The sequence below is a fragment of the Pseudochaenichthys georgianus genome, chromosome 3 (assembly GCF_902827115.2).
Source record: "Pseudochaenichthys georgianus chromosome 3, fPseGeo1.2, whole genome shotgun sequence".
NCBI lineage: Eukaryota > Metazoa > Chordata > Actinopteri > Perciformes > Channichthyidae > Pseudochaenichthys > Pseudochaenichthys georgianus.
Window position 1 is genome coordinate 33,110,663 of NC_047505.1, and position 20,499 is coordinate 33,131,161.

Here is a 20,499-nt window from a genome sequence, read left to right on the forward strand (position 1 = left end):
ACTAATGGTTGACACTATTTCCCATCTTCCCTTTAAGTGTGCCCCTTAAAGATTTCAGCTGAGTTTATCTTCATATATTCAGTAGGTAAACATGTCTTAATATGATGCAGGATTGACCAGACGGGACTATTAGGATACAGAAAGAAGGTAAACAGATTATCTGACTAAGAAAATCCAAAACTCATAAAGCACATTATGTTTTACATTAAGTAAATGTTTGTTTTAGGTCAGTGTTTTCCTTTACACTGAGGACCCCTACTGGTAGTTACTTGACATCACAGTAATATAAACAGGAAGTTGTAAACATAGAGTAAAAACAAATTGTACCAGCTTCCAGTTCTAAATCATCTTTTATTCAATTGTTACTTCAGTATACAGTGGAAAATAATCATTTCTGTGATCAGACACCATTGTGTGTCTCAATGTTTAGCATGAGAGAACAGTCAGACATAGAAAAGACAGTGAGCAGATCAGAGTTCTGTTAGTGTTAATATTTATACTCCGCCAAGACAAGTTAGACCTATTCATGAACTGTGTCCATCACCTAGCTGGAAAGCTTTAATTTATAAAGCTCTTCTTCACTTCTAGAGATCACTGAATCATTTATTAGAAGCCACCATTAATTTGCCATGCAAGAAGAGCTGGGTGTGTCCACTCTGTACAGCAAAAGCCTGCAACGCACATCTCTATTGCTAGACCAGCAGTTTTCATCAAATTCTGAAGTTGTTAGGGAGTTGTTCATGGGCAGAGCAAATAAAGCAACGTGTGATCTGATCCTAACAGGAAATATGTATCCAGTCTTGATGGATAACACATGCATAATCCTACAGACTGGCAAGGCCTCTGATGAAAAATGGTAACTAAGGCAAATGCAGTGGAACACATACAGTATGGGACACAAACAAAAACGGCTTAAGTACTAAACAATAAAAAAAAGGGGCAGATATTTGGTCGGACAGGCGTTCAAAAGGAGCAAAACAACTATTTGGAGATTTACAGATATATCAAATATTATACAACTCCCTACAATTAAATTATTGCTTTACAGTTCAATCGTTCGTGTGGATAGGATTATCATACACTGTTTTATCACTTTACATCTGTGCCCCACCACACCTGTAACATGTTTGAAAGGCGTCACATTGGGCTTTAACTGGAAGACTCATAGGTCCTTATTCTGATATAAATAAACCTGGAAGAAGTAGAGTGTTTCAAAATATGCTTTCTACACAGCTTAAACTGACTGACTGCACAACACTCATAAAGGGCCTTGACTCGGAAACAAGCTCTAGCTTTTGTTATTGTGATTGGCCCCTCCCCATGAAACTGGGGCGGCAAGTCGGGCTGGTTTGACTAGTCTGATTCAGGAGTGTGCGACACAGTGGCAAAGTTCACAGCAACAGAGCATGTGCAAAGAAGAATCAAGGCATGTTTTCAAAATATTCTTCAGACCCCAAAAGACCCCTTGGAAAAGCAACAATTTAAAAAGTTTGGTTAAATAAAATGTTACACAGGCAAATTTGAAAACAATAAAAGTTGGCGTGACTCTAAATGGAGTGAACGGGGGTCAACACCAATATGATTGCATGAACTATATAATATGTGCCCTACAGAAAGAAAGTAAAACATATGGTGCTCAATGGTACTGCCAATAGTCATTCGATTTTTGCTAACTGTCAAGGTCATATTTATACAAATGAGGTAAGAATAGAGGTATGTTAAATATCTATGTTATATTACCATGGGAGGGGGGGAATATCCAAATCTTAATATCGGAGCCATGAACCTTTAACATGTTGGGTTCTGTTTAGGTGGCGGTACAGGCTCAGTGTGTACGTGTGTGCATTTGTATAAACCAGTGATATAGCATTTAGGTCTTCTTCTTCAGCTCCTCAAATCTCCGCGTTAAGTCATCAAAGTCGATGTCATCTGAGCTGGTGGTGTGTTTGCCGAAAGAGGCACTGGGGAGTGTGTCGGGAACCGAGGGGAGTTCTGGGAGAGAGTTGTTGTCAAACATCTGAGATGAAGGGCCAGGACCTGAGAGCAATACATGGTGTTCAATTTAATTTCTGTTGCCTGTGATGCCACAGCCTGAAATTCTATGACTTTCTGCCAGAGACCAAAAACACATCAGTAATATTTGATCTATAGTTAAGGTTTTTTTATATTCATGTACATAAATACATACACAATCCTTCGGCAGGAAGTACTCATCACGGCAGTTAATCTGCTTCTGCATATGGTTCCCAACAAATACATAATCTACTCTTATTTAAGTAACATTTGTTAAATAGTTTAGTGCGAATAAGTCTATATATCTTTAACCATGTTTTAAAAAAAGAAGGAATGAACACATTTAGGATTGAATGATTATTTTGATTTGTTGACAATACCAAACATAAAGAATATCTCCAGTCTTATCCTACAGTTGTTGCTGATTGTTTGCAGAACTCACCTACAGCCTGGGAAGGAAAAGGTTTGTCATTTAGGTCATCAATCTGAAACACAGGGAAAATATTGAAGGGAAGTATCTCTTCATATTGTAATAAATAAAGTAAATATGTACGGTGTTAGTGTTGAGAAGGAATTATCAATTGTGTGTAACAACGAAGAAGTGAAACGGCATTTAAATAAAACAAAAAGGGAAAAGGGTTTTTAAGAAATGATCCCCCTTACTGTGTCTCACAGGCTTAGGGACGTAGCTAGGGTCAGCTTTCTTTAAAACACACCTAAGACTCATCTGTTCAATTCAGTCTCACTCTCTGATCAGTTAGTCAGTTAGTAATAAGGGAAGTACAAGCACTTCATGCTAACTATATCTTTAGAGATGAAGCAGGACCTGGGCCTAGAAGAAAATAGTGTCAAGTAAAGTAGAGGACAGGCAAAACTGTAAGCAAGCTGAATGAACTGCTCTTCCCTGAGTGATGCCCTGCCCTGCCCATCTGTCCATCTGGGGGTACAGGAAGGGATGGGAGGGGTTCTGTCACTTACAGACTCGTATGTGGGGGGGCAGGTGGGCAGCTGAGGGGGCGGGCCTCCTCCCATAGGGTGCTGGAAGTTGTTGTAGGTTCCAATGGGATTAAACGGTTCCTGGAGGAAAACAAGAGTCAGGTTCAAGTCTGATAGAAGGGATAATGATGAACAGTGACGACTGGTAAACTACTTCTTTGTCACATTGCTACACAGTCACCGTCATCATTGCAATAATCATTAATGCCTGGAAACTTTTTCAAGAAAATACCAAAACCTGTCCTTCTCCTACAGGTTTTCCACTCCCAAATGTATAATTCACAAACAGAATAATAAACAACAGGGTCTTTTAACTGAATCTCTTACGGCTCCTTTGGGGGTTGGATAGTTGAAAGCTGATGGCATGGGCATATGCATGGGCATAGGCATAGGCATGGCACCCATAGGAACAGTGAATCCTCCTCCTCCTCCTCCTCCTCCTCCTCCTCCTCCTCCTCCACCTCCTCCTCTACCGCCCCTCCTGTCATTGTCCACGTCAATCAGGTCTGCTTCCTCTCCGAGAGACACCTCAGGCTGTCAGGACACAGGGGGGGGTGAGTGGGTAAATAAACAAAATGCATGACTTCATCTTTCAAAGTGAATTATAGAAGAGATTATTTATCACTCACGCGAACCATGGCGTCAGGTTCATACGGCACATTATAGTTCTTGGCGATCTCTATCAGGTAGCGCTCCACCAAGATCTTGGGCGGGGCCTCCACACCCAGTTTGTGCATCAGCTATAAACACATCAAATAGTTGATCAGATGATAAAAAGATACCAGGCATTTCATGCATTCTTGAACAGACTAATGGCCAGTTAGTGGAAAAAGTGCCTACCCTATCGTTGACTGTGCCAATCTGGTTTGTCCTGCACAGTTTTCCGTACTCCTTGCTGTATTTTGCACAGAGCTGCTCGGATACCTGATAGAATCATTTGGAGATAAAAATGTCATGAATTGACATAACAGTAAAAAAATACAACAGAACTTGTTAAATAGTGTTGCCATCAGTACCATGTTTTGTATAGACAGTACTTACAGTTCTAAGTTCAGACACCTCTGCCTGGATACGAGGTGCTGCCCAGATGAGGGTGGACACTGCCTCCTGTAGGCCTGGGTCCAGTTCCCTGATTGGAGGAACATAAAGGGTTCAAAAGAACACGAAGCCTGAACATTTTTTGTATTAAGTGTAACCCTCACACTCTCCATAGTTGAGGGCTCCAGTTTACAAAATGATTGTTTGTTCCAAAAATGTCAGATAAAATGTGAAAATGTCCATCCCAGTTTCCAAAAGTCGAAGGGATTCTATTTAAATTCCTTCTTTTGTCATTCCAAAACCCAGAAATATTCAGTTAAAACAGAGAAAACCACAATGAGCTCCGTCTTTGAGAGGTTGAAAAAGCCTTTTATGCCTATATTGCATTAAAATAATTACTTCGATTATCAAAATAGTTGGCAACTATTTTTCTGTAGATTCATTGCTTGTCTTTATCTTCCTGGACAATGTGCGTCAGTATGTTAAATAAAAGTAGTATAGTGGACTTCTTTGGTTAGAAACTCACTTCATGGACTGTATGAGGCCAAAGCGAGTCAGAAGCAGGTCGCAGTAAAGCTCCAGGATCTCCATGGCTTCCACCAGATAGTCTTCTCTGATGATGTGCTCCACACGGATCCGTGCCCGCTCATCTTTTCCAGAAGACAGGTAATCTGCAATCTCCTTCCTTGCCTTTTGAGCGAGCTCAGCTTCATTATAAATGTGTGAATTGGAGAAAGTACACGGTCAATACATGGATGAACAGACATATAAAACCACTCATTCCACATCAACTGTGGAATAATAGAATCAAGGTTTTTGAATCAGCACAATACTTACTTTTCTTCTTCTCCAGGAGTTTGAGTCGGTTAATGACCAGACGCAGGTTGACTCTTAGCCTCTCTGCTTTGAAACCTCCTCCCAGCATGATTATAGACTATCTGCGGTAGAGACAAAGAGAATAGCAACAAAATAAACACGGAACCATACATCCATTGTCAACCTAAAGAATCCATCTGACCTCGCCCCCTAACTCTGATCCTGTGAGTCACTTAATCATGTGAGCATGACCAAATCATCGAAACATTATGACTGCGCAGATTTACTCCAAACAGCCCCAACACACAAACGAAAACAGGAGGTTAACAAACACAAACTACTTACATGTTTGACAGCTCATGTCAGTTAGCTTTAGCCCGACGCGACGAACAGCTAGGGAAGCTCACGTTACCTATGTCACGCTATTTTAATCTTTAACATGTTATCTATTTAATTTCTTAGTTTTTGTCATCAACTGAATTATCCATACTATTGCTTATACGTTTAGAAACCCTGTATCCGTGTGGCCTACATTTACTGTTAACTAGAAATTGCTTTGTTAGCAGTCTATTCTGTTATCGTTTGTGCTCACAGTTAGCTACCTAGCTCTCACTACAATGCTAGCAAAAACAAAACAAGTGTATCAGACACACAAAGTAGTTAAAACACTTGGATAGTTTAAAAACGTTAAACGGATCATAAAGAGACAGTAACTCACCTGTAAATGCTAGGGAAGCGTACACCACAACAACTTATGTGGGTTTCTGTCTGTTTGGTTTCGTCGTCTAGTTCACTTCCGTGATGATCTGTGGTGACGTCATGGGTATTTTCTTCTGGAGGGGCGGGTCTTCGGGCGTCAACCACAGGTGACCGAAACACGATCACGTACTGTGAGTAGGCCTATAGGCTAAAAAATGACTATTACTACTTAGGCCTACATCAAAGTACTTCAGGCATGGGCGTAATTTCCACTGGGGACAGGGGGGACATGTCCCCCCCACTTTTCAAAATCCCGTTTGTGTGTCCCCACTTTTCAAATGTGTTTTTTTTTTACGCAAGTGGTCATCGTCACGGAGGAGCGTCTGTGTGTGTGTGGCAGGAGCGCATTTTGTGTGAGAGAGACAGAGAGGTTGCGTTCCAATAGTCCATTTAGCTTAGGAACCTTCCTAACCAAGTGAAATGACCCGGAAGTCCCTCAGTGGCAGCCATGATAAGTGCCGTTCCAATTCTCTAAATGAAAGGAAAGGAGGTTTCAGACTTCCTTTATAACCTCCTTTAGCTTAGGAACCACTGGACCTCCCTTACTGAAAGGAGAGGAGAAAATGCTGCCCCACAATGCATTGCAGCCGCAGCATTTGCCGCCACTCAACAGTCGGCCGTTCACGGAAACAACCGATTATGACCGAGAAATTATATCATGAAAGTCACGGTGCTTATTAAGCATTTTAAAACGTATGTGGTAAGTTGCCAAAGTGCTTTTTTCTGAACGTTCATTAGTATTATAATCAAAAAGAGAAATATGAATGTTAGTTTTTACTGAAATTATCAAATGCCCCCGGACCCCCCTATAGGATGTGAGGTCATCACAAATAAAACAGGTTTATGGATAGATACGTTTGCACACTCATTATGCTGATGTGATTATGCTTCTTGCCACTGCACAAATGGCCTTCTGTATTTATATTTGAATTGTATGTTTTTTTTGTTTAATGCCTTTGTTTTATGTTGAAACTTGTTGTGTGCCGTGTTGGTCAGGACTCCCTGGAAGAAGAGATCTTGTATCTCAATGGGACATTCCTGGATAAATAAAGGATAAATAAAATAAAAAAAATTATATACACTACACATTTTTCTTGGATTAGTTAACACCATAGTCCCTAATACATATTTGTGGAAAGGCAGGAAATGGAATTAAATCGAGAACAATGTTTCATTGCGGAGGACCCCCTGTTGTGTGTCCCCCCCACTTCTCAAACCAAAGTTACACCCTTGACTTCCGGTGTATCTTTTATTATACGTCGTACGTTAGAGAGAAATATTAAACTTTCAATTCAAACTTTACAAAAGGTCCATAGCCATAAAAAAGGAAAAGTGGACATGATAAACCCACAACTATTCATAATGTAGTAACAAATCAAACAATTAATATGTAGCTTTTCTTAGGGCAGGATTAGGGCTCTATATTGATGCTTTTGTCAAACTAATCCATGCGACATAAAAGTGTAAGACAGAACACAAACCGTTGAAGTAACTCAACTGTTTGGGAACCTGAAGAAACTACCTCATTGAATCATTGTTAGCAGCTATGAGCCGTTGAAGTAACTCAACTGTTTGGGAACCTGAAGAAACTACCTCATTGAATCATTGTTAGCAGCTATGAGCCTTACATAGGCTAAAGCACGTTTGACACCGTTGATCATCGCATTTTAAAGCAGAGGCTACTCAGTATTGGCCTATCCAGCCTTGCAGTGGGGTGGTTTGTGAACTACCTCTCTGAAAGGTCCCAATGTGTTCATTTTGATGGACTGTCTTCTGAATGGTTAAACATTTCTAATGGTGTACCACAAGGTTCTGTTTTAGGACCACTTTTATTCTCCATATATATTAATAGCGTAGGTGATAATGTGGATGAAGCTACTTTACATTTTTATGCGGATGATACTGTGATGTATTGTGCAGGTCCCTCCATTAAAGAGGCTCAAATTACAGGCTGTTTTTAACACTATTCAGACTCAGCTCTCTGAATTAAAGCTTCTTTTAAATGTGGATAAAACCAAGGTAATGCTCTTTTCAAAAGCTAAAAAGACACCAGAGCCTGTTTTAGATATTGTAACTAAGCAAGGAACAAAACTTGAAGTTGTTGCCTGTTACAAATACCTTGGTATCTGGCTTGATGATTGTCTCTCTTTTAAACTTCATGTCAATAACCTGCTTAAAAAACTGAGGGTTAGGCTAGGTTTCTTTTTCAGAAACAAGTCCTGTTTCTCGCTTGAGGCCAGGAAAAGGCTAGTCACTGTGACCTTTTTACCTGTGCTGGACTATGGTGATCTGGTGTATATGAATGCACCTGCCAATTGCCTGAGCAAATTGGATGCTGCGTATCACAGTGCACTGAGATTTGTCACAAATTGTAAAGCGCTTACACATCACTGTACACTGTATACCAAGGCAGGTTTACCATCACTCTCTGTACGGAGGCTCAGTCATTGGTACACGTTTATCTATAAAGCTTTGTTGGGTAAACTCCCGTATTATATCTGCTCTCTGATCACACACAGAGTTGCAAGCAGCTATTGTCTCTGAGGTCACATGATGTAGTCTTGTTAGATGTGCCAAGAGCAAGGACTGTCTTCGGTAAGACAGCTTTTATGTGCGCAGCTCCACTTGCTTGGAACAATCTTCAGCAAGAATTGAAACTGAGCAATCTCATTCCTCTGCATGTTTTTAAAGCTAGGCTAAATGAAATGCTTGCTGATACAATGGGCACTTGTAAATGTCTATAACTATGTATCCTGTAAATATAATGTCCTTTATTGTTTTGTTTCATGTGGAATCTATATGCTGCAGGTCTCCCTTGAAAAAGATATCTATGATCTCAATGGGACCAATCTGAATAAATAAAGGTTTGAAATTAAATGAAATGAAATGTAAATAACAATTTACATTGATAACACGCATGCTAACCTTTCTAAGTAACATATTGGCCATAAAATATAGTTTACATTTCATCATTTGAATCATCATGAAACTGGCCATGGTATTTTAATTTCTTGCTTGTCATGAGAGGAATACCATACAAGTGAAAAACTCACTGCGTTTAGTCTCTGACTGACTTTTATATTGGACAAGGCACATATTTGTCATGTACTGGTCATCAAACATGCAAAACACTACACAAACTACTGAACTTAAGTGAATTGTTACATTCAATAAACTAGCAGTACTCATACTTATTAAAAATGTAAAGGCTATAGATTTTTAATTTGTGCCAATGTTAACCTTATGTACACATACCTTATTGTTTGCCAGTTATGTGTATATTTCTATCTTGAAAACCTGTGGGTCTTTAGACAAGAACTGTTAGGTTAGGTGGTATTTTCCTGTGAATTAATATTAATTATATCAGTTTAAAATGCTCTACTAATTACGAAATCAAAAACACATCTGGGCACTCACTTGATTTTATTGAAAATGGAGACATTAAACAAGTACTTTCAGATTGAATATATTGCCACTTTCTCATAAAAAAAAAGAATCTATACAATAAAACATTGGTCTTCAACAAAATGTCCCAGATGTTACAACTTGAGTTTGCTGACAGAAACCTCTTTGTTTTTCTTCTTCTTTGAAGACTGGTCCTTTGCACTTTTGATCTGACTTTTAACCTGGTCCTGCAGCTCAGAGAAGAAAGCTTGAGAGGACCGCAGAGCCTTGTCCTTCCCCTCGTCCTGAAACAAGGGAACATCAAGATTAGTTAAGTAGCCTTAGGAAAATACACAATTGTATTTATTAACTAAGAATCTGGCATTAAAAAGTGTGTTTGAAGTAAAAGCAGGAACATGCAACTAACACCAAACAAAGTAGCAACTCCAGAGAAAACAGCTTGCTTTTAAAAACGTTTATCGAATAAAAGCACAGATGTACTTTAAATTTCACTTGTGAAAAGTTAATATTTATTTTTGCAATAAAATAGTCTGTGATATACTGCTATTACCTCTGCTTGAACATGTAAAACATCATTTTAAATGCTGTAGGAGTCTCAGGAGTCAGCTAATTGTACGTTTTTTAAAAAATGTACTTTAGAGTGGTATGATCTCTACAAATACATCAGATTTGGAACTTTTATCCACAAGGTGATTGCACTTTGTATTGTAAGTCGCTTTGGATAAAAGCATCAGCTACATTTAATGTAATGACATATTTAAGTGTTCATGAGTTTTGTGTGCAACTGTTTTCAACTAAAACTGTCAAATGTAGAGATGTAGAAGTACTAATTGGCATACTCAAAGTACAAGTATGTCAAAAACCTGAGAGTTTAGAACAGGCCAATACTGATTCTGTACTCTGAGGTGTGGAAGCAATACTGGAGCTGACTCCTTACTGATCTGAGCAATGTGAGAACATGTAAACAGACACTCACCTTGAGTATTGTGGCTTTGCCTCCTTTTGTGAGTTTCTTCAGGTTCTCTGCAACTTCAGCCTTGGACAGCTTTCTGTTCTCATCGGTTCTACTGGCCTCTTTAAGTTTTTGTCTCTTTTCTTTCTCCTGGATCTTTACACGCTTCACCATCTTCTTGTGGCGTCTCTCCCGCTTCTTGTCTGTCGAACTCTTCTCAGTATCACCCATAAGGTCTCCTGCTTTGTTCTTCTCCTATGGTCAGAGGAGAGTATTGTTAGTGTAACAAAATACACCAAGATCAAGATAAATGTTTGAAAAATTAATCGGTGACAAACCTTGACTTCTTCTGGTGCCAGCATTGTAGCATCACTAGCGCTGACTGGAGCCACCTCCTCCATTGTGATGGACGGCAGGTTAGACACCACTTTGACCTCGGGAACATGCTGTGGACAAACAGAAACACAAACGCAGGTTTCAATACAGGAAATGTTTTTTTTATTAAGATATGTTCAAATGATCAGTTTAGGTATGTATTGTGCCTCACAACTTTATAATGCATTAAGAGTCACAAACCAAATTATAGATGTCATTTACTAGGGTACAAATCCTACACATGTTTTTGCTCAAGAAACGTCTGAATTCTGTTAAGGGTTGAGACTAACTTCTACAATTTGCAGGCGCTTTCACTGTTAACAACATGTACCAAATCTCAATATTTGAGGCACAAGAGGCAAATCTTACTGGTTTAGGTGTGAAGTGGAAGTTGGAGAGAGCATCCAGCTTAAGAAAGAGTGTGTCCATAAGCTTTTGAATTTCTACATGGGATGGGTTCTCCTCCTCTGTCTTTTTCTGAAATCAGAAGAAAATACAAAAATAATGTATGTGGTTCTTATGTGTTAGAGAGCAGCAGTGAAAACAAGAAAAATGTCAAACCTGATTCTGCTTGAGGTATTCCTGCTCATAGATTTCTGCTAGACTTTGTTTGCTCTTCTCATGGTCCAACGTAAGTCTCTTCTTGTACTCAAACACTTCCTCTTTGGGTTTCTCCTTTCGGACCACGTCATCAAACGCCTTACAGAGACACAAGCCAAAAGGGACAGGTTTATGACCAGTAAAAAAAAAAAAAACTCCTTAGTTTTATTCCAAAAACAAAAAGAAACACTTTCTTGTGACTAACCTGGTCTTTTATTCTCTGTTTGATGATGTCTTCAAGCTGTAGTGTGGTTTCCTCTGTGATACCAGGTGCTAAAAGAACACAGATACATTGTTGTTATCTGTTCTGAAATAACACACAAACATTTGTTCTTGCGATTTTAATATTCTTAATGAAACAATACAAATATAACAATGGTGAATAATTGTATAAATACCAAATAACATGCATGGCCCAAAGGAAGAGAGTTACTCACCCATCCTGGATGTCTGCTCAAACTCCACATGTTCCTCCAGCATGCTGTTCTCCGGACGCGTCTGCGCCGTCACCTCTCCGGCCAGCTGCCACGGCTTCGTTGCTAGAGCTGCTTTCTCCAACTCATCGATCTTCTCTGACATCTGCAGGTTACGACAACAATATTATATAATAAATGTTATTAAATGGGCTTTCAGGCGGCAATCAGCCCTTCTCTAAAACAATACAAGGGGTTCCGTTGATGGGCGCGTGTGACCTCCAGAGTGAAATAAAAACACAATCCAGGAAGTCCAGGTGGTGGAGGAACAGAGCTGGAAGATATGCACCCCTTTACTTTAATCTGATGTTTATTTAACATGTTTGTCTCATGTTTGAATAGGCATCCTGATCACTTGTATGCAAAGTTCATAATAGCATTCTTACTAGACTGGACCAAGCACCATTTCTGTATCACTTTCAACACAGTGTTGTCTGAATGTATTATATGCAGCAGAAGAGAGAAAGAAATGTACATATTGTGTTGCCGTCTAAGAGCACTGTAATTTACCGTCTCATCCATCAAGCATTCTCCTTAGCTTTTTTACTCATGCTGGCTGCATGAATGAAACAATGAATATGGTGTTAATCAGGCACCAACAGAAATGTGAAGAACCAACATCGGAAAAGAAATATTTGATCGTAATCTAATGGCGCATTTCCACTGCAGCACGTAGCACCGTTTAAGCGTGCCGTGCCAAACCCGGCCCGTTTTTGTTGTATTTCCACTAGGGGTAGTTCCGGCTAACGGGTACTTTTTCACAGTTTTTCTGGCCCTCCAAAATCGTGGTTCTTTCCGGGCCAACAACCGGGCTGAATATGCTAAACTAGTGACGTGAGTGGCTATAACTACAACACAATGAACATATTTTACCGTGATTTAATTGTAATACACGTTTCAAAATGATGCCGAAGTAACAACATACTGATACCGGTTAGTAAAAACCATGAATTAATGCTTTGACAAGTCGGCAGGCGAAAAACCTTTTAAAATGCGTGTTTTCTGAATGGAGATTGGCTAAGCTAACGTTGTATATGCTCCGACCGTTCACACTCACAACGGCCTATACAGACATAAATAAACCAGCGACTGTATTCGCCATGACACAGGCAATCTGTGGTTTGTACTTGTTTAACTTTTGTCTAGTTTCTGAACAGATGAGGAGCTGTGAGCTCTGAGTGCTAACAGCTAACGGCTGATGTTGGTTTTGTGGTTCGCATTGAAGATGACGTCACGGCTCCGCCTATACTGCGTTACTGCCCCAGCTACTAAACGGTAATGGAAACGCAGCATAAAGTGAGCCTGGCCTACCAAGGCCTAACTATAACGTGCGAGGCCCTGCAGTGGAAATGCGCCATTAGCGTTCTTTTTTTTCATTGATAAAGTGTTTTCTCATTCAAACTTATTTTAACAATTAGCAAAGTTCTTAACCTGTTAAGCCCTGAGCCTGTTTTTCAGGTCTCGGGCTCGAAAATGACATTCCCAGAACAAATGACTATATCTTCACTTCTAAAAGGGGTAAATTAATAATCTTTTTTCTCAAAGCAATGATAAACCTGTGAGTTGGATGTAGAAAAGTCTGAATCAATATAGAATTGTTTTATTTATTATTGGATTGAACATAGTAAAAAAATTGTAAATTATAGTGTCCGTCCAAAAATAAAACATTACTTATAGTGAAAACCATCCTTGAATGATGGGACAGTAGACTGAAAGCTTTAGGAATCCACACTATAACATATAATAAGTACCCTGTCTCAATATTGATGCAAAACAAGTGACATTTGACCTTTTTAGAGAGACTTAGCAAAAAAAAAAAACTTCTGGGGTCATTTGGGTGCATTTTCCATATCTCTGGGCCCCCTCGGTCGATTTTGATGATTGACACCTCTTTTTTACCGTTAGAGCCAACAGAATCGAAAAGAAGTTCCTAAAATCCATCTAAACATTACCCATCGGTGAATGAGTGATGCGTAGCCAGAATGCCCAAAACCGGAAGCTGTCATACACTCTGGTAGCTATCATAGAAGCTATATATGAAAACTCCGTTATTGACATAAAAATTGAATGATATATTATCATTAGGGCTGTCAAGTTAACGCGCAAAAAAAAATTAACGCCACTAATTATTTTAACGCGATTAACGCATTTGTGTATTTTTTGTCCTCGGCCGCCCAGTAGTTTCAGAGCGCATCGAGTTTAAAATACCATCAACAAGCTGATGCTGAAAGCCGCGCTCCTGCAGACCACACTTCCACGCTCACCGGCAGGCACCGACTGGCTATTGGGAGGGTGCGTGTATGTGTGGCCCGAGCGAGCGAGAGAGACATTAAGTGCATTGTTGTTGTTAGCATCTGGTGCTAGCTAGCTGCGCTAACGGATATAAGGAGCTGTTTAAATGAAAACAGAGGAGCGACATTTCGCCACAACTGCACCGAGGACTTGACTTGATGCAGGAAGCCAGACAGTGGGACATTGTAGGAAAAGTCAGCACACTCAGCACGGATAGTGCAACATGATCGCAGCGTCCAGGTAGCTCCCGTTCGAGCATATGCCTTGAGTTGCGCGCGCAGCGCGCGCGCGCACACACACACACACACACACACACACACACACACACACACACACACACACACACACACACACACACACACACACACACACACACACACACACACACACACACACACCACACACACACACACACACACACACACACACACACACACACACACACACACACACACACACACACACACACACACACACACACACACACACACACACACACACACACACACACACACACACACACTATTGTATGAGAGAGGTTCCAGGTTGAATTGAGGCAAATATTTGTAATGTTCAGAGGTTGTTGTGTTTAATATTCATGAGGATATTTGTCATTGTTCAAATGATAATAAACATTAGCATAAAGCATATTTGTCCACTCATATGTTGATAAGAGTATTAAAAACTTGAAAAATATTCCTCTAAGGTACATTTAGAACAGATCAAAAATGTGCGATTAATTTGCGATTAAATATTTTAATCGACTGACAGTCCTAATTATCAGTAATCATTTCAGACACATTGGATTAACCTTCAGCAGCGTTTTTATCGTTGTAATGCCATTGAACACAACTTTTGATCAGAACAAAAGCATAGGTAAGACAATGTCCAGTTTTTGCTCCGTGTTGTGATGTCTGTGTTTGCTTCCCCTGTCGCGATCTGTGGAATCTCAGCTTGCTAATCAATATCTTGTTTGTGCAGATCCGATATGTAATGAGGGTAAAAAAAAACAGGTTGAACAGGTTAAAACTCTATCCGGACTCCCCATTCGAGCAACATAGACAGCCAAATCAATTTTCTAAAGCTTCTTACCTTGTCTTGCCGTTTCTCAAATGATGACTTTGATTCAGTCTTTGCTGAGCTTGCAGATTTTCCTCCCAAAATGTCGACCAAGTCCTCTCCCTCGCTGTCCTCGTCTCCAAGGAGTTTAAAGCTCACTTTCTTACGGGGTGCTTTCGACTGATTTCCCTCTTCATCGCTGGCAAACGGTAGACACAAACATGCTGAAATCAACCATACGTGCTTCTCCCACACATAATTATCTGTTTTATATAATCTAATAACACTTACTCATCATCACCCTCCTCTTCGCCGTCGGAATCATCTGCCTCGTCATCTTTATCTTCTTCACCTTCTTCGTCAATGCTGTCATCCTCGCCATCTGACTGCTCATCTGCTTTAGCTGGTTCACCGTCAACAGCATCAAAGAAGTCCTTGTACTTGAGATTCCTGGAGCTCTTTACCTGTCAATATAAACAATGATCAATATTTGTTCTGTATTCTGTACAATCAGGACACAAAGAATAGGTGCGATAAAAATACTTACAGTCTTTCGCTTTTTGGCAGAAAGTAGTTGATCTATGTCGAGATCTTCATCGTCATCACCCGAGGGCAGGTCCTGAAAATAATCTAGCTCATCTTCGTTCTTATCATCTTTTCCTTCTTGCTTGTCCATAACATCAAGAAAAGACTCCATCTCTGACAGTTTGAAGAATGTATCATCGACCTCAGAGGGCACCACCTTTGTTTTGGAGGCTTTCATACCAATCAGCTTTTTCTGTTTCTCTCGCTTCTCCAGAGCATCCACATCAAAATCTAAATCCGAGTCCTCATCTGTGTTACCCTCGTCCCCGTCCTCAGGCTCCACAGCCTTTTTCTTAGACTGTCTAGGTGGCTCCTCCTCATCCTCTGCATTTTCATCATGAGTTTCTACTTCTTCCTCAGCACTATCCTCTTCCTCTACGAGCACATTTAATGTCTCATCTGACAAGGCCTCCTCAGCTACATCTTTAAAGTGTTTCAGTACAGCGTTGTTCTGTAGCTCCAGCTCCTGCCAAATCTGCTCTTCGTCAAAGTGTTCCACCACCAGCTGATCCAAAGGGCTGCCTTTATAATCTGCAGGCTCCTGGGCTTTGTGGAGGTCATACAGGGTCTTAGTGAGAGATGTGAAGTCTGCTGCCACTTCATTCTGAAGGCTGAAAAGTTGGAAACAAACATCACACATCAGTATATCATCTAGTATATTATTAAAAGCAAGACGTTTCAGTGTTCAGTGCTAGGTTACAAGTACTCAATACAATATATTGAAATACATCCATCTGTGATACACTTGAAACACAAGATATTCTTGAATATTAAAATTAAGTAGGTATTATGTAATAGAATGCAAACATTGAGTTAAAATTATTTTTGATTGCAGAGTTGACCGACACACCTGAAATATAAACCCCCACTCGTCCCATAAAATGTAGTAATGGTATATTAAGTAAAACGTATTTTATATACATGTTTTGTAAGATACTACAGGATGCTATTTCACACGAATCAATCTTCCAAAACTATCTTTTTTCTGGCAGCTTTTTATTTAATCTCTTACAGGTGAGGTACCTACACATACATTTCGCAGTGCATATTCAAGAGTGTCTCTCTACAATACATTACTATTAAATCTGACTTATCTATGTGATTCTGAATTCCATTAGATATCTCAGGTCTTAGTCATGTAAGATTCAGGATAAATATGAAAGGATTTTCATATTTAACCTTTGGTAACACTATTAAAGCAGCTGGTTGTCCTGCAACATAACAGGTGTAACAATCACAGCACTACTGTTAATGCAGTAAGGTCAGCTGGAAGCTGGAAGGGAACAGGAAGTTAGTGTAGATACAGTTTAGTTTTCTGTGGTGGTTTTGTTGTGGTCCTCATTGGTGAAAAAGTGAAAGGGATATATTTGTAGTGTTGATAGTGTTGTACTCCTTGAAGTATCCAACAGGGTGACTTCTGCTAACGCTAGAAGTACATGCAATTAGCATTAGCTAACGGTTAGCTAGTTGAAACGCGTCTCTTAAAAGAAGCCTTAACAACATTGAACAGCTTTTAAAATCGAAAACCCACATACAGCAATCACTTACATCAGAAAGCTCTCTGGGTGGGCTGTGTTGGCATTTATTTTCTTTACACACTCCTCCAGCACGCTCAATACATCTACACTAGCCATCGTTGAACCCACATGCGTGCCCGTCTGTGTCGCAGGTAAACAGGCTCACCAGGAAACAGTTCCGCTGGTGTCTTTGGTTCCTACATACAAACATGGCGTCCGCTGTGCTGAAGGTTGCAGGTTGGTTTGTGTTTATATATGTAATCAAGTCTTAAGTGCATACTTTAATCTCAAAACGAGTGTCAAATAACTTTATAGAGCAGAAATATTCGCAGCAATTATTTGGCTACACTGGGTTGAAGAGGTCAGACCTGATAGGGTGGTGATATGCACATACTCACTAGCTGCTTTGGAAAGCATACAGTCGACAATAACTGTTAGAGAAGATTTAATCATTGAACTTAACCATTGCTTACTGAGACTTCAGAGGAGGGAAATAGATGTGCAGTTATGCTGGGTGCCTGCACATGAGGGGGTTAAAGGGAATGAGCATGCTGATAAGTTAGCAAAATATGTTTTACAAAAGGAAATAGCAATACCAGTTTCACTTGGAAAAGGAGAAGGAAAAGCAATAATTAAGAAGAAGGGTATGGAAATATGGCAGAAAAGGTGGGAGGAAGATCAGAAAGGGAGGAGATACCACAAGTTACAGAAATCAGTCATAACAAATATCTATACAGAAAGGAACAGACGGGAGGAGATCATCATCACTCGACTCAGATTGGATCATACAGGATTAAACGGCACAATGTTTATAATGGGAAAAAGTGAGGCTGAAGAATGCAGGGGGTGTGGAGTGAAAGAAAATGTGGAACACATCATATTACACTGCAACATGTGTACAACAGAGGGAAAAACTAAGAGACAGGGTCAGAGAGGCAGGAAGGGAGTGGAGCCTGATGGGGATAGCCCTACTGGGAACAGAAGGTGAGGGGGTAAGAGCTACCAGGAAGGCCACGGCCATGCCGTATTTGAGTGAAACCGGATTGATTGGAAGAATTTAAAACAACGTAAACACACTCACAGTGGTATAATTCCACAAGTGGTGATAGGATGATATGGTGATACACACTCTTGTACAGTAGGTGGCGGTATGCACCTTAACGTTGTTTGCAGTCCGCCAAAAACCGAGAGAAGAAGAAGTGCACATACTTTTAGCAGTATAGTCGTTTTCTGATGTATTGAACCTCAAATAAGACCGTGTTTAACTTTGGCTGTGTTGCACAAAGTTACTGCTCGAGTTGAACCATATGAATGTTACATAAGCTTGTCTTGTTGCAACGTTGGGATGGTACTCTACCATGTCCTGGGCCTGGCCCCTGATGGATTTCTTGATCATTGTTTTATCCTACTGTATGTCTGTCAGTCATTAAAGTCATGATTTACAGCAAACCCTCGTTCAAAACCACCAATACCTTTATTTAAAATCCTTTGGAGACTCGATACCAATGACAGTCTGATTTTTAGGGGAATGTGTGTACAATAATGCACACTGCATCTATTATTTACTAAATCTGATGGATTTGTGAATGGGGTTGCTTTGTAAACAACAAACATCTATTTGAAGAGTTAGAACCATCTGGTACAGAATACACTGAGTAATATGTGAGACTGTCGCAAGGTATAGTACATGTTTTTCAACATGTTTTTTTAAAGGTTTTTTCAACCTTAAATCACATTTAAAGGAAAAGGAGAAACATTATATGTAAAAACTTGAAGGACTAATATTCCAACACAAAAGCCACATCTATTCCAACAGTATTTTTAATCTGTTTATTCAGTGGCAGGTCTTTCCAGATGTTCTGCTCTCACACTCATGAGGGCACATTCAACGACAGCCCCCCTCCATCAGGGCCTACCTGGATCCCTGTGGAAGCTGGGGAGGCTGAACCACATCGCCATCGCTGTCCCTGACATGGAGAAGGCCACGGCTCTGTACCGGGACGTGCTCGGGGCCACAGTGAGTGACAAGGTGCCCCTGCCCGAGCATGGCGTTTACACAGTGTTTGTGGAGCTCGGAAACACAAAGCTGGAGCTTCTCCATCCTCTGGGGGAGAAGAGCCCGATCGCTGGCTTCCTACAGAAAAACAAGTCTGGAGGGATGCACCACATTTGTATCGAGGTAAAACAGCATTGAAAGCATATCTTGTAGACAAAGTATTGTATTCTCTAATCTGAATAAGCAAAATCTAAACTTATAACAGGAACAATACCCTTTCTTCACAGCAGACATTTTGACTCTTTATACTTGGGAAAGCACAGGTGTTACATTATGTGTCGCTCTGTTCGTCATCAGTAAGTCATGACAGATTGACAGTGAGCCGGCAGACACAATACCAGAACCACTGAAACCTAAAGATATTAAATATATACTAATATAATTCTACCACCATTCATTTAATTAGTAACACAGTTTATACTGTTTGGCCTGATTTAAGTCTGAAGTTTGAGTCATAGTGTTAATAAAGTGAGTTAAAGTGATTTTGTGGAAATAGTCATGAGTTGTTATCCTACGCCACTAAGATTTGATCTTCTGCCAGAACAAAAATAATTGAAATGGTAAGTAAATGTTGAAATGTCTTCCGGGAACAAGGCCAACACCAGGCCAGATGGCACTGACACGCTGAATGGCGTGTATCCAAAAAATAATAGCAGCACATTAATGCAACAAACATCTTGTCCCATTTCATGCCAAAATGTAGTCTTTTGGCCTGGATAGAAACTGACACAATTGCATCATTTGTCCACTAGAGAGCACTGACACCGTCTAGGTATCCACTCGCTAAAAATAATTAGAAAAAAGAATCTGTTGAATATGTAAACATTTAAATTGTGGTCAGTCTTTTTAAACTATTTAACATTTAGTTAAGCTATATAAAAACAAACGTATGACACTTTTGTTGCACATTTCAAACCTCATCATAACCACTCAGCCATCTCTGTTAAACGTTGGACAACAATACAGCAAATACAGTGCTTTAACGATTATAAGTGTGATAGAGAAATAAATAACTGTTTCCTGATTGCAGGTAGACGATATCAAAGCTGCAATAGTGGACCTTAAAGCAAAGAACATCAGAACTCTGTCAGCAGAGCCGCGGATCGGCGCTCACGGTAAACCAGTGATGTTCCTCCACCCTAAAGACTGTGACGGTGTGCTGGTGGAGCTTGAAGAGGCGTGAACACCTCAGTCTGACGTGGGAGCTGTTTATTCACAAATATATTTTCCACAGGCAATTTGACAACAAATCCTGATTTTGTAATAGGAGTCTTTACAAAACACAGGTTTAATTTTTCCTATTTCATCAATGTGCCTCAAAATCTTTCCTTCAGCTCTGTTCACTTTCCTAATGTGTTGGGGGGGGGGAATATAAACATGGTGTGGTGTGTGGTTTGATGAATGTTCAATAAATACCCATTTTATAATGATAGCTGGGTGTTGACTTGACTTAAGTTCACTATCTTACACGTAACTATGACTTTTTGAATACAACAAAGTCACAAAGTATTTTTAGGTGGATAATTGGGTATAACTTAAAATATTAAACTCAGTGAATTTAGG

General features: G+C 39.9%; 3 protein-coding genes across 3 annotated transcripts; 1 reads left to right on the forward strand and 2 right to left on the reverse strand.

Moving 5' to 3' along the window:
- Positions 1 to 331: 331 nt before the first annotated feature.
- On the reverse strand, positions 332 to 5,746 carry ist1 (IST1 factor associated with ESCRT-III). Its single transcript, XM_034110219.2, has 10 exons — positions 5,582 to 5,746; positions 4,885 to 4,985; positions 4,574 to 4,754; positions 4,051 to 4,138; positions 3,850 to 3,933; positions 3,639 to 3,749; positions 3,337 to 3,543; positions 2,992 to 3,090; positions 2,456 to 2,498; positions 332 to 2,037 (listed from the first exon to the last, which is right to left on the reverse strand). Exons 2-10 carry the CDS (start codon positions 4,970 to 4,972, stop codon positions 1,871 to 1,873), a joined length of 1,068 nt encoding a protein of 355 aa, XP_033966110.1. The 5' UTR covers positions 4,973 to 4,985; positions 5,582 to 5,746; the 3' UTR covers positions 332 to 1,870.
- Positions 5,747 to 9,028: 3,282 nt separating this feature from the next.
- On the reverse strand, positions 9,029 to 17,063 carry mphosph10 (M-phase phosphoprotein 10 (U3 small nucleolar ribonucleoprotein)). The gene is made up of 11 exons (XM_034110241.2): positions 16,912 to 17,063; positions 15,326 to 15,974; positions 15,070 to 15,242; positions 14,812 to 14,977; positions 11,392 to 11,533; positions 11,160 to 11,227; positions 10,916 to 11,053; positions 10,724 to 10,831; positions 10,318 to 10,425; positions 10,004 to 10,234; positions 9,029 to 9,311 (listed from the first exon to the last, which is right to left on the reverse strand). Exons 1-11 carry the CDS (start codon positions 16,995 to 16,997, stop codon positions 9,162 to 9,164), a joined length of 2,019 nt encoding a protein of 672 aa, XP_033966132.1. The 5' UTR covers positions 16,998 to 17,063; the 3' UTR covers positions 9,029 to 9,161.
- On the forward strand, positions 17,018 to 20,368 carry mcee (methylmalonyl CoA epimerase). The gene is made up of 3 exons (XM_034110274.2): positions 17,018 to 17,117; positions 18,719 to 19,059; positions 19,967 to 20,368. The coding sequence occupies exons 1-3, from the start codon at positions 17,090 to 17,092 to the stop codon at positions 20,117 to 20,119; spliced, it is 522 nt and encodes a 173-aa protein (XP_033966165.1). The 5' UTR covers positions 17,018 to 17,089; the 3' UTR covers positions 20,120 to 20,368.
- The last annotated feature ends 131 nt before the right edge of the window (positions 20,369 to 20,499 follow it).

Excerpts from the sequence above, each read along its gene's own strand:
- mphosph10 (XM_034110241.2), bottom strand. The coding sequence starts at position 16,997 with ATGGCTAGTGTAGATGTATTGAGCGTGCTGGAGGAGTGTGTAAAGAAA. Across the intron at positions 11,228-11,391 it reads TGAGCAGACATCCAGGATGG|CACCTGGTATCACAGAGGAA; the intron begins GTGAGTAACTCT and ends GTGTTCTTTTAG. Across the intron at positions 10,426-10,723 it reads TCCACTTCACACCTAAACCA|CATGTTCCCGAGGTCAAAGT; the intron begins GTAAGATTTGCC and ends GTTTGTCCACAG.
- mcee (XM_034110274.2), top strand. The coding sequence starts at position 17,090 with ATGGCGTCCGCTGTGCTGAAGGTTGCAG. Across the intron at positions 17,118-18,718 it reads CGCTGTGCTGAAGGTTGCAG|TGGCAGGTCTTTCCAGATGT; the intron begins GTTGGTTTGTGT and ends CTGTTTATTCAG. Across the intron at positions 19,060-19,966 it reads TGCACCACATTTGTATCGAG|GTAGACGATATCAAAGCTGC; the intron begins GTAAAACAGCAT and ends TCCTGATTGCAG.
- ist1 (XM_034110219.2), bottom strand. The coding sequence starts at position 4,972 with ATGCTGGGAGGAGGTTTCAAAGCAGAGAGGCTAAGAGTCAACCTGCGT. Across the intron at positions 3,934-4,050 it reads AGGTGTCTGAACTTAGAACT|GTATCCGAGCAGCTCTGTGC; the intron begins GTAAGTACTGTC and ends TGATTCTATCAG. Across the intron at positions 3,544-3,638 it reads AACCTGACGCCATGGTTCGC|CCTGAGGTGTCTCTCGGAGA; the intron begins GTGAGTGATAAA and ends GTGTCCTGACAG.